The following is a 14,243-nucleotide window of genomic DNA, read 5'->3' as shown; positions in this document are numbered from 1 at the left end:
AGTGGTTCCATATTACCTTTAATAAAATTTACATTTATTTGCTGGAAATTTAATATCTTCCATGATATGACCCTACACTATATTAACAATGCCCTTCAAACTGACCTATCATTTCCTGGCCCCTTCTCTGTGAGTGTGTGTGTGTGTATTTGACAATAGCTTTTTATCTCACATAGGCAGGAATTACAATAGCCACGTAGAGAGGGAACACCCAGTCAAATCTCAGAAGGTTTGGCCTGAGTCATTCCTAACCAGAGCCAGTTCACTCTCCTTAGATAGGCTCATGACTTTCCACCCCTACAGGTTCACTCCATTGGTCCAAGATTGTAATGGTACTTGATTGGTATCTTGATTGGTACTTGAGCTTAATTGCTCTAGCAGCCTTAAGCTCCCAGTAGCAGAGACTACAGACATGTGCCACGGTGCCCTATCCTTATATCCCTTTGTTTTTGCTATAGTATTCAACTAGAATACTTTACATTGCTGAATCTATCTTTCCAACGCCTATCTACCTATCAATGTCCAGTTCAAATTTTGTCTTTCAGAAAATCTTTCCTGATCCCCACACTTAAAAATTGTCTTTATTCACTAAACTCACTAAACTAAACTTTTATGCCTCTCTTATTGTACTTTCTCATCATACCTTTTATTTTTTTCTTGGAATCACTGCCTCCCAGATGAAAAGTAATATGGAAGGCACTTAGCCCAACCTATATAACTGAAGCAATCCATCTCTCATTTGACAATTAATCAAGTTTCTTATCAAAATCTCTATCAGATGGGGAACTTTTTATCTTCTAAAAAAGTCTATTCTACTTTGGACATTTTTGATTATTAAGTTCTTCCTTATGTCTACCTTTATTTATCAACTTTTCCAACATCTTATTTGGCTTCTATGCTTTTTTTTTTTAGCTCACACACATACACATCCTTGAGACTTCAAATTATTTGACTGTACCTCCTTGGCCATGCAAAATGAGTCTAATCTTTTTGTTTAATCATTTTATACATTTTTCTAGACCAGCAATGCTACACATGCATCACCAAACTTCCTAATAAGACCTGAAACAGATTAAAATGTAATTGGGAAATATTTAACAAAATAAATAAAAATAGTATAAAACATAAATAACATCCTATTTTAAAACTAATTTAATATGCCTTCAGAGATCAATATGTGTGAATTAGTGACCTGAATTTCTTTTTTTTTTTTTTTTTTTTTTTTTTTTTTTAAAGTTTGATACCACTGTTCCAAACTTAAAGCTTCATAAGGCATCTAGTAACCTAGAATTTGGTCCTATAAGGGAACTCAGACATCTTCCAGTCCAATTCTATTACTTTTGTTTTCTGTAAACCAAAGGCCCAGAGAGATCAAGTAAATTATTAAAGGTCTTAAAAATAGTAGATTCAGAAACTAGGTAGTAGTATTTATTCTATTGAAGAATCCTTATCTGGTTGTGAAGAATCCTTATCTGTTTGTGTTATCGTAAGACCCACAACCTTACACAAAACTTCATGCATACAGTAGAATCTGAATAAATTAATTGATTAATTATTAATCCATATGATGCTTATCAATCTCATTCTTAATTCTTAAAAGAATGATATCATAATAAAAATAAAATGTAAAAAACTCCTCAATTAACCTTAAGAGTATTCCTTGACTAAAAATTATTTCATAGCTTTTCTTTGAAAAAGAATATAAGGTCTTCAGGAACTATTACTGAATAATGCTTTGTCCTTTCCATAATTATGTGGACCATTTCATTCATCTGTGGAAACTCAGAATAGAACCTCAGCTTCCAGAAAGTTGTGTTGCTCTGCCATACAATATAAAATCAGATACAGAAATGATATTTTAGAATATGTATGCAGCTGTATACATGCATACAATCATACACACACACACACACACACATATATATATATATATATATAAAATCCTTCAAAAACACAGATGTTTTCTGAATATCATTAGAAATTTCTCTCTCGCTAAATGCACTTTAGATCGTTTTGTAATATGCAAGTCTATGAATTTTAAATATGAGGTTTGTATGTGCTAAAGTAGTATACTGTAGGCTCTATCTAAGTCATGTGGAACTAATGGTGACTAGAAATAAAGAATCAGAAACATAATATCTTAGAGATAAAATGAATCTTGGTCATCAACTATTTTAATTTTCTGATTTTCTTTATGGGTTTTTTTTGGTATGGAAATTGTGGTTAAATGACTTGTTCAGAATCACACAGTTAGTGAATGTTGTCTGAAGCCAGATTTGAAGTTAGTTCCTACTGAATCCAAGGCTGGTACTCTATCCATTGTGCCATTTAACTGATCATATTTCTGTTTTTTTTAAATTCTTCCTTCTGCCTACATCCAGACTCTACTTGAATACTTCAAATATTGAGCATGAGCGATTCATTCCATTTTTGGACAACTCTAATTTAATAGAAAATATTTCTTTGCTTTGAGCCCCCCTATTCCTTATTTCTCCTGTCTAGAGTTATGAAAAAAATCTATTTTTTTTAACATTTGTATTGCCTTTGATCAGGGTGGTGCTGGAACCAGTTCACAAAACTAATTGTTTATGAATATTTATACTTCAGAAATCAATAAATGTTATAATTTTTTCCTGTTTAGACCTAAGAGAGTGAAATAGAAAATGTTAAAATACAAATTAATTTTAGAAGTGTGTCATTCATATGAATTTTAATTTTCAGGGAGCCAGCTATTAAACATTTACTAGCCTGCCCCTCTCCTAGCCTTCTCCAGCTTAAACAGCCCTAGCTTCTTCAAAAGACTCTCAACTGACATATTTGAGTTACTTTATAATCCTAATGCTCTACCTCTAAAAAAGCATGGAGAGAAGGAAGGAAGAATAAAAGGATGAAAAAAAGGATAGAAGGGAGCAAGTTCTTTGCTTTTGTCTTTTCTCCCAACCTCCTTGCCTGTATTTCTTCTTTTTTTTTTAAAGGAAGGGAGGAAAGAAAAAAGAAATAAAAGAAGGAGTGAATGAAGGGAGGAAGGAAAGGAGGAAGAGAAGAAAGGCAAAGAGGGAAGGAGGAAGGAAGGGAGGGAGGGAGAGAGGGAGGGATAAGGCAGAGAGGAAGGAAGGAAAGAATAAAAGAAGGGAGGGAGAGAAGGAAGAAGGAAGAAAGGAAGAAAAAGAGGGAAGGAAAAAGAAAGGAAACAAGCAAGCAAGAATAAATGAAGAGAAGAAAAAATCAAAAGGGAAAGGGAAGGAGAGAGGGAAAGAGAGAGGAGAAAGATAGGAAGAAACAAAGGAAGTTAGAAAGGAATAAGAGGAACTTAAATGGGGAAAGGGGAGAGAAAGAGATACTATTTAAAAAAATAAGACTTAAGAAACTTTAAAATACTGTTCACCTGAGTTAAAAAGAACTGAATAATGAAATTATCATTGTCATCTACATACCTATAATTTTATTAAAAGATATATTTTAAATTTACTATCTCTGCATATTGTTATCAAATATAACAAGCTGTAAATAGCTATGGGTTATGAGAAAGAATCCCTAAATAGTTGGAGTAATGGTAAATGAATAAAGGTGAATGGCCAGTGCCGAAGGTGACCTTGGACAATAGTATGTGCAACATCATTTTTTGATAGCAAGGTAAAAGCAATTCTTATCTAATAGGTATCAATTGCTTATTTTTCTAGGTTGATGGTACCTGCCACAGTATAATCCTAGTCAAGTTGTTAAAGCTGTTCCTGAATTGAATTATGGCTCTGTTGGCCTGTAGAAATATTTTTTCTCTAGTTCACACACACACACACACACACACACACACACACACACACACACACACTCACAGGTTAAAATATTTATATATTCAAGTGTAATATGCTCATCTCAAATAATAATCATTTTGTGAATTGAATGTTTTAGAATATATTTTATATAAACTAGTGCAAAAGAAAGTTCTAAAAAAAAACCACTTCAATATCCTATTTTCATAATACAGTGCTTAATACATTGTGAGATGAGACATACATTTTTATCATCACATTTTATTCAGTCATGAATAAAAATTCTTTCTCTGATCTTAATTATATCATTCTGGCATTTTAAAGAGCATAGACAGTGATAACTGGTCTCACCCTCCCTTCATAAGTGTTGCTAAAAAAAAGACCATGCCTTAAAATTTTGTTTATAATTCAATGTATAAAATTAAGTGGAATGCTTTTTTGTTGTTTGCTTTTTTTTTTTACAAAAAAAGGAAATAATTAAAAATAAACACATAAATTACACCATAATTCTTTTCCTTGTTGTGAGCTGAAATGTTAGACAAATTCCACAAAACAGAAGCCATTGACATGACAAGAAGCGAATATTTAATTAAATGCTTTGCAGAGATACATGACTAAAGCTCTGTGCATGACTTGTTCTTTGGGATGGTCCCAGCTGTTTACTTTTAAAAGAACAAATAAAAAGAAAAGAAATTGGAGCAAACAAATGTAGAAAAGAAACAGAAATTAAAACCTTGAAGCAGTGACTACCTGGATGTTCTCATCTAATTAAACACACAGGCATTACAAGACCATAAACTATGTGATAGACCAACAGTGAAAGTGCATTTTAATACTGCTCTTTCAGATATGGGAAGTCTAACAGCTAGACTCTTTCAGAATGTTATTTGGTGATAATCATTTTTATTTGTAAAAGCTTTACAGAAGGAAATTTAGCACCATCACTTTAAAAAAAAAATATGTTTTTGCCCTGCCTATCTCCATTCTTGGAATAATAACAGAAGCATAGCACCTTTTATTATCTAAAAAAAAACAAACGAAAAAGAAAACCTAAGAATATTCAATCCATCCCAGCTTCTAGAGATGAGGTAGCTCATACTAAGAAATGTTGGGTCACTGTCTCACAATTCAAAGGCCAGAATTACCAATTGTATACATCCTACTATTGACTAAAGAGTCATATTCACAACTTCGAGTTTCCAAACTGTCTTTTTTTTTTTTTTTCATGTCAGTCTGTTAAGAGTATGAATGAATCAGTCCCAACATATTGAGGCTGGAAATAAATGTCACATGTGTTTGTATATTCTGTTATGTGGAATCTAATGGCTTCTTAAATAGGAAAAGTACAAAGACATTCTTCCTCAGATGCACACATATAAAATCATCCACATTAGTGAGATTTAGTCATGTGTGCCAGGAAAAGACTAAGGACTTTTGAAGCTCAAGTGTGTAAAAAAGACATGTTGAACTACATATTCACATTTTAACACTTCATTAAAATTTAGGATGCTCAATTTATTTGACTTTGATGACATCTATGACATGGAAAAGGCTAATTAAACAATTTAGTGAAGGTAATGAGAAATGAATATGACTTTTTAATAGCTTCTTAAAAAGAATATCATCCAAGATTATTTGATATATCAATACCTTTAGAGAAACATATTCTTCATTTCTAAGGGTCCAAAGGTTATGTAATTGTACTTTATATACTGGGAATGAGAGGTCACAAAAGTGCTCTACTTTTCTGTTATTTAAGTTGGCAGTCAAGCAAACAAAACAAAACAAAACAAAACATTTCATCCTAATTTTATATATCCAAATTTTTAAGCTAGCTATCAGGAAGAATAGCTTGCTCAGAAGTAGTATGCAACATGTACAATACATGGAAATAAAAACTAAACAAAAACTGAGACCTATTGATTTCAAAGTTGATTTCTTTTTTTCCTAAGGTGGTCATTGGCTGGTACTTTTTAAATCGGACTGCTGCACTCAAAGTTGTCTAAAATCACTTAAAACTGGAGGTTTGTAAGTAAAATAAATATTCTGAAGGAGGCCAGGCATTTAGGAAGAATTGTATATACAGTGCTGATGCAATATCAGCCATTATTTCAAGAGTCTCAGGATCAACTTCAATCAGTCTAAGTTCTTGGTAAGGATGGTGTGGTCATGGTTGATTATGGTGGTGTTTGTTGATTGACCTCGTCTTGCTTTACACAAAACAAACCGATCCAATTTCAATGCCAAATTCTTGGTCTGTACTGCCAATATCCACAGGAGCAAGATCTATAATAGGTAAGCGTGCCACATTCTGTGTTCTGTATTCAAAGATAGTCTTGCCCACATTTCCGTTACGTCTCTAGAATAAGAAGAAGAGATGGGTCATAAGTGGGTTAAGACTATAAAAAAGACTCCAGATTATGTTTACTCTAACTTTTGTTAGTAAAGCATTTTCCCCAAGGAAATTCAAACATCTGAAAAATAAAATATATTATTACCTGGCAAACATTTTATAATTGTTTTAAGTTTAAGAATTTATCAACTAACAAAATTGATTATGAGCTTACTATTTTCCAGGCACTAGGGATACAAAGAAAGGCAAAATATGATCTCTGTCCTCACAGAGTTCATGTTTTAATGGAGGACACAATATGCAAAGAATTATATACAGATATATCCCAGACAGATGGAAAGCAATTTCACAGGAGAAGGTGCTAGGATGAGGCAAGTAAGAAGAAGACAAAGTGGGTGTTAAGCCGAATTTTGATGGAAATCAGGAAAGCCAGGAAACAGTGTAAGGAGTAAAAGCATTCCAAGCATGGGGAATAGTCAGTAGAAAGACACAGAGATGAGAGAAAATGCAAGGTGGCATGTGATAAATATACTTTTTAGATCTTCTTGAATTGACACTAACTTGATTCCAAATATAATCAGTGACTCTATGATATACTATCATTCACTTGCTCCCAGTATAATAGAAATCACACTTGTTGTATGATTTTCACAAAGAAAATGTCTGCTGATTAATGGGCACTTGAAAAATTGATCCTCAGATTAGGATACTGTGAGTATCAGAGTAGCAATCAGAGGAAATATGTTTGAAGGCTAAGGGGAATTCAAAGCATCCAAGAGCTTGGGGAGCTAAAGAGATTATTTCAAGATGGTTATAAGAACATAGTATTGAGAATTATAGAAAACAGGAGGATAGTGGAGAAGGAAGGGGAAAGAGAATATGATCCCACATTCATTATTCTGTCATTTTTAAGCTATTTTGCTTGAAGTCCATTTTATAAATTTTCATTGAAGGAAGCATTACAAATATTTTAGAGACTTTTTTTTAAACTTCCTCATTAAAAGCTAATCATAAAAAAGATCAAAAACAGGCAAAAGGAAGGACAGACAGTTTCTCTAATAAGTTATTAATCAATACTTGTACTAAAGGTTTTTCCATGCGAAGAAATATAGGAAAATATCTTTACATTTATTTTATTAAAAAAGCAGAAGAGAAAAACAGAAAAGAAAACAAACTAAAACAGAACATTAAATGTGGATAGCAGAACATCAGGGAGGATTCAAAACAGATAACAATAAATTATCAGTTCAAGAAAGGACATATGAGCGGAAGAAATTATTTTCAGTGTCCATCTTTTTTTAGTTCCTTGTAGATTTTTCTTTTGTTCTTTGCTGCATACTTTTTAACTTTATTTCCCCTCTCCCCCAAGCAGGCAATAGTTAAGCACAGATATATATTTTATACATATATATACACACATACACACACAGAGACCCACACATACACATAACACACTTTTATATTCACACTCACAGGACCAATGTAGAAAAATATTGACAAAATTGATTCTCAAAATTTATTTGGAAACCAAAAAGAATACTCACAGTGCAAGAATCTTCCAAAACAGTGTATCTAAACCGACTGTTTCCTTCTGCTTTGATTTCTAGATCATTAGCACCTTTAAGAATTACAGCTTTCTTGAGATTCTTGGCTTGGTCATCCATGTACCCTACACTGTTTTTGCAGATATACGTGATGTTCTGAGAAGCTTCTTTTGATAAAAGACGTAAAAAGGTCATCTGAGTAACAGCTGTATTGGGTGACTGGCTATCTCCATACACAAACTAGAAAAAAAATGATTTTATGATTAATGAAAAATTTTAGAATTCTTAACAATCATAGGTCCCTAACTACTGTGCTAACCATCCTAAGTAAGACACTAAACAACTACTTAATATCTTTGGATTTCAATTCCATCATCTGTAAAATGAAATTGGTCTAGATGGCTTCTCAAGTCTAGCAAAATCCAAAATTTATGAAAAGAGATCTCTAAATATTAAAAATATTATTTTCAATTCTAAATATCTTTTTAAACAGATTTTATTTAATATTTTCCCAGTTACCTTCAAAATAATTTTACGTGTGTTTTTAAGATTTTTGAATTCGTTTCTCTCCCTTATCCACATCCACAATTAAAAAACCAGAAATGAAGTTATGCAAAACATTTCCATAAAAGTTAAGTTGTGAAAGAAAATATAGCTCTCCCACCCGAATGAAAATAAAAACCTTCAAGAAAAATTAAATTTAAAAATAAAGAGATAGAGTAATAGAGAATGCTTCAATCCACATACAGTTTCTTCTCTAGGTATGGATAGAATTTTTATCATAAGTCCTTCAGAGTAGATGTGGGTGATTGTTCTACCGAGAATAATAAAGTCATTTACAACTAATCATCCCAGAACATTGCTATTACTTTGTATACAGTATATTTGACTTGATCCATGAAAGACATTTCAGGTTTTGTTTTTCTGAGAATATCCTGCTAATCATTTTCCAGAAAACAACAATATTCCATCAGAGAAACTTGCTTCAATTTTTTTTTTACAATTACTATACCTAATTGCATTTTCCCCCATTTATTCTCTTTCTTTCACCCTGTCCCTCCCTCAAAAACGTTTTGTTGCTGATCACGCCCTCCTTCAATATGCCCTCTCTTTTTTCAACCTACCCCATTTCCCATATCCCATTTCCCTCTTATTTTCCTCCAAGGTAAGATAGATTTCTGTTATTTAGCCATACATAGCTATTTGAGCCAATTCTGATGAAAGTAAGGTTCACTCATTCATCCTTTCCTGCCTCCACTGTAAAGCTTTTTCTTGCCTCTTTTTATGGCAAATAATTTGCAGCATTCCCTTCTTTATTTCCCTTGCTCCAAGTATATTCCTTTCTCACCCCTTAATTTCATCAATTAAAAAAATATATCCCTTCATATTCAACTCATACCTGTCTAAATATATTAACTGCCATAATAATGAGAACTTTCTAATGAGTTACAAATATCATTTTCCCATGTAGGGATGTAAACAGATAAACCTTATTAAAGCTTTTATGATATTACTCTTCTGATTACCTCCATATGCTTCTCCAAAGTCTTATATTTGAAAATTAAATTTTCTGTTCAACTATGGCCTTTTCATCATGAATGCTTGAAAACCCTCTATTTCATTGAATAACTACCTTTTTCTTTGAAGGATTATACTCAGTTTTGTTGGGTAGATCATTCTTAGTTGCAATCCTAGCTCCATTGCTCACTGGAATATCATATTCCAAGCCCTCTGATCCTTTAATGTAGAAGCTGCTAAATCTTGTGTGATACTGAGTCTCCATTATAGTTTGTTTCTTTCTGAATGCTTGCAATATTTTCTCCTTGACCTGGGAGTTCCAAAATTTGGCTATAATATTCCTGGGAGTTTTCATTTTGGAATCTCTTTCAAGAGGCAATTGGTAGATTCTTTCCATTTCTATTTTACCTTCTGGTTCTAGAATATCAGGAGAGTTTTCCTTGATAATTTCTTGAAAGATGATATCTGGGCTCTTTTCTTTATCATGACTTTCAGGTAGAACAATAATTTTTAAATTATCTCTCCTGGATCTATTTTATGATCAAATGTTTTTCCAATGAAATATTTCACATTTTTCTTATTTTTTCATTTTTTTTTGGTTTTGCTTTATTGATCTTGATTTCTTATAAAGTTATTAGCTTCTATTCGTTCAATTCTATTTTATAAAGAATTGCTTTCTTCAGTGAGCTTTTGTATCTCCTTTCCCAATTGGCCAATTCTTTTTAAGGCATTCTTCTCCTTAGCTTTTTGTATTTCCTTTTATACTTCTCTTAGTTCTTTCCCTAATTTTTCTTCTATTTCTCTTACTACGGTTCAGGCCATGGAAGAGCTCAAAATGGACTCTGAAAATCAATTCTTATTTTTCTTGTAGGCTTGGATGTAGGAGGTTTGACTTTAACACTTCTGAGTGTATGTTTTGATCTTCCTTGTCACCATAATAACTTTCAATGATCAGAATTTTTTTTTGTTTTCTGCTCATTTTTCTAGCCTATTTTTCTCGGTTTTTAACTCTCTTAAAATAGGACTCCATTTCCAGGATGGAGGTACACTGCCCCAAGCTTCAAGGGTTTTGTGCATCTGTTTTCAGAAATCCTTCTAGGAATCTGACCACAAGGACTCTTTTCTGCCCGGGCTGGTTTTCTGCAGATGGAGTATGTTGGGATTGGACACCAGACTCCTACCCCATTGCCACAGTCTCTCCACCAACCTTCTGAGAATGCCTTGGTATTCCCAGGTTGAGAGGTCAAGAAGTCTGCTGATTCAGTGGTCCTGATTTTCTGATGCTGGGGTCTGGGTTGGTCCTGTGCAGGGATTGTGTGCTGGACTCACATTCCACAGACCTTTTCTGCTGATCTTCTAGGTCCTCTTTGGTGTCTATGGCCTGAGAGATCTGGAAGCCACCAACATTGCCAATGATTTGGAGGTCAGCTCAAACCAGTACTGGGGCTGGGGCTGGGACTGGGACTGCACCAGCATCTCCTGTCCCTGCGGATATCTGGCTCTGGAACTCTCACCCTAGTGTCACAGACCTTTTCTGCTAAGCGTCTTCATTGCCTTAGGCCAGAAAAATGTTCTCTGTCTTTTTGGGTCTTCTAATGCTCTAAAATTTATTTATAGTCATTATTTAAAGGAATTTGGAGCAGTTTGGGGGAGAAGTTTGGTGAATTTCTACCTTAATCCTGCTATCTCTAGGGTGACATTCCCATAGTGTAATAACAGTATTGTTGGAAAATTGTACAAGATTACATCTTTCTTAAGTCACATATATATATATGTAAAACACTTTCAAATACAAAGGTAATGATCATATTTTGTTGTTGTTTAGTCATGTTAAGTTGTACATGACCCTTCATGAAAACTTTTGAAGTTTTCTTGGCAAAGATACTAGTGTGATTTGCCATTTCTTTCTCCAGCTCATTTTACATATAAAAAATTAGGCAAAAAAGCTTAAGTAACTTGCCCAGGATCACACAGCTTAGTAAATATCTAAGGCTGGATTTGAACTCAGGTCTTCCCAACTCCAGGACTGTCACTTTATTGTGCCAACTAGCTGCCCCAATAATCATATTAGTTACTATTTATAATACCCAGATGCAGGACAATTAAATTATTTAAATGCATTGCTATTTTGTGATAATAAAATGTGCTTTTATTTTGAAAACCAAATCATTAAGTAATATGAAATTATGATTTCAAATTGTATTAAAAATAACTAATGAATTTCAGTGCTAAGAAATTGGGCTTATTATGTTACTTTTTTTCTCTTTCCTCATCAACAGCAAATTCAAAAGTATCAGGAAAAATGAATTGCATGCTTTATGCTAATGAAAAAGATCACTAATAGACATACATTATTTTCCAAGGAGCATTTTTTACTTATATATAAATGGAAAGTAAAACAGAGAGATTTATTTTGATTTTGGTTTTAGTTCTACAGAACCAATTCAGATAGTTTTGTTATATTTTTTAACAGCCCTTGTGTTTAAAAGAAAAAGTTTTTTCTTCTTCATTAAACTATAGTTGGACCTTAGAAACATCCTCTCTTTATCTCTGGCATATAACTTTGTGACTTGTTTTATACATTTTGAAGTAGAAGATTAGAGAAGAGTTAGAGCAAAGATTAAGTGGAGATTGGAAACGTCAAATGGTTCTAGACCAAAGAGAAGGGAACAAGGCAAAGCCAGAAGTAGGATTAGAATATATGCAGAGCTAACTAGGGCAGTATTTAATTAAAATTAAAATTAATTTTCAAAATAAAAAATTTAAAATTTAAATTAAAAGAAAAATATAAGAATGAAGAAGATGATCAGAAAATAAATAAAAGAATAGCCAGAAATCAAGAATGGGGATTGGATGTCTTGTAAAACCCTAGACCTTGTCCCTTGAACAAAAGAAACATGATATAGGAGTTTTTACTGAACTTCTACTTCCTCTTTGTATCAAAGAGAACTTCAAAGACATGTAAACACAGGTATCAATGACTTTCATTTTAAGTAATTTTCATTGTGCTAAATGTGGATATATTACATGGCAGAATTATATACATTCATATGTTCCCTAAGAAAGTATTTTAATAAAATATCATACAAATGATAGTTGATATTTAACCAATAAAAGTAATTATTATAATTCAGAATTTGTGTCATAATATTAAAAGATTGCTTACGATACATGATTAATAGAAAAAGAACATGATATAAAGGAAAAAAATAGTCAGAATCCTTAGATTTGCATCATTCCTGCCATTTAGTATCTGTGTGACAACAAGCAAGCTACTTGATCTCTATTAGTCTGTTTCCTTTTAATAAACTAAAGAGATTAAATCATAATGACTCAACTCTAACATTCTGTGTGACCAACATTATTATAATTTCCAAAGTATAGAATTACCTTGTAAGCCTTTTATAATTATCTAAGTTGAGCAATGTGCTAATTAATAAATGTTTATAAAGAGCTGATTATTTGCCAGGCACTATGGATACAAAGCAAAATATAGCCTCTATCTTCATACAGTTCACATTCTAATGGAAATTCAGCATGCAAACAACTATGTACAGATATAGCTATAGATCTATACAGATACAGATAGATGAAAGAAAACAATCTCAGAGAGAAAGATGCTAGGTGAGGCAGGTGGGAGGGGGAAAGAAAGGTGATATTTAAACCATATTTTAATGGAAGTCAGGAAAGCCAAGAAGCAGATTGAGGAGTGAAAGCAATTTCAAAGAAAAAGTAAACTTTTGCATTAAGAAATAGAACAGGATGACAAGCTATAGAATGATATTAAAATAAAAAATAATTTCAAGAATACAATTATTAAGTCATATTACATTACCTGAGATCCTCTATTCATATCAAGGCCATACCAAACAGGTTTATGGTCAGAAGATCTGCTGGCCCACCATGTTTTTCGGGGCACACTAGATGGGTTTGCTGGAATACATGTCTCTCCTGTTTCCATATTGCAGTAAACTTTAATAGCATCTTCAACACATCCTTGGTTAGGATCAATCCAATACTGACCTATGTAATAAAAGGAAGATTTATATAGCTTGTCACAGCTCTTGTTTTTTTTTAAGTTGGTGGAGGGTTTTTAATTATATTTTACAATTTCCACTAAAAAGATATATTCTATATTATTCATTGCTATAGCACCATTTAAGATTACTTTGAATAGTAAATGAAAATACTAAAATAAAAAAATAAATAAAAATGCAGATGAAAAAAGTTGTTAGTTTCTTGTATTTGGAATGTAGGCTTTTTGGATCTAGCCTTTGAATTGCTTTTGAACTTGGGATAATATTACTTTCACAGAAAGCTTTACAAATTTTTTTTAGAAAAGTACTTATAAATCTTAAAGCACTACATAAATATGACACATAATTATTACTGTATGCACATGGTGTACTAGATATTGAGGCAATAGGGAATGTCCATGAGATCTGGTTCTTGTACTCTGGAAATTTACCTTATAGTATGAGGACAGAAATAACTATATAGATAGATGGATAGATAGAAAGACAGACAGACACAGATAGAATAAATGTTTATGAATGAGAGGTTTCAATGAAGGAATATTAGGAGTGAAGGCCATTTTTAATTGGAAGAGGTAAGGAAATTACAAAGATCTCTTGGAAGATAGTGTAAGAGCTTTATTTTTTAAAGAATTGATGAGAATTAAAGATTCAGAAGAGCAAAAAAAAATTACAATCACTAGAAAAAGTTTAGAGGCTTTTAATTTTTTATTTTTTCCAATCTTATAAAAACATTTTTTAACATTGAAAAAAAATTGAGTTTCAAATTATCTCTATTCATCTCTTTTCCCCTCTTTGATAAGGATATATGTTATATATGTTCAGTCATGTGAAACATATTTATATATTAGCCATACTATGAAAGAAAACATATACCAAAAACAAAAAACAAGAAAAATTAAATTTTAAAAAGTATGCCTCAATGTGCACTGACCCCATTGGTTCTTTCTTTGTAGGTAGTAATATATTTAATTTATTAGTCCTTCAGAATTGTCTTGGATCATTATATTGCCATGAATAGTTA

The 14,243-nt window shown here is 32.3% G+C and overlaps 1 protein-coding gene across 2 annotated transcripts in view; it reads right to left on the bottom strand.

The window, feature by feature from the left end:
- Positions 1-4,015: 4,015 nt before the first annotated feature.
- The window catches only part of COL5A2 (collagen type V alpha 2 chain), a 184,685-nt gene continuing 174,457 nt past the window's right edge, over positions 4,016-14,243 (bottom strand). For both annotated transcript variants that reach the window (XM_074302889.1, XM_074302888.1), the window contains 3 exons: positions 13,021-13,208; positions 7,668-7,907; positions 4,016-6,129 (listed from right to left, as the gene is read on the bottom strand). In XM_074302889.1, the coding sequence (XP_074158990.1) occupies positions 5,983-6,129; positions 7,668-7,907; positions 13,021-13,208 (575 nt within the window). In that variant the 3' untranslated portion in view covers positions 4,016-5,982. The remainder of the gene's footprint in view (positions 6,130-7,667; positions 7,908-13,020; positions 13,209-14,243) is intronic.

Source organism: Sminthopsis crassicaudata, chromosome 3, assembly GCF_048593235.1.
Source record: "Sminthopsis crassicaudata isolate SCR6 chromosome 3, ASM4859323v1, whole genome shotgun sequence".
Classification (NCBI taxonomy): Eukaryota; Metazoa; Chordata; class Mammalia; order Dasyuromorphia; family Dasyuridae; genus Sminthopsis; species Sminthopsis crassicaudata.
This window is presented reverse-complemented; position numbering and strand designations above follow the sequence as displayed.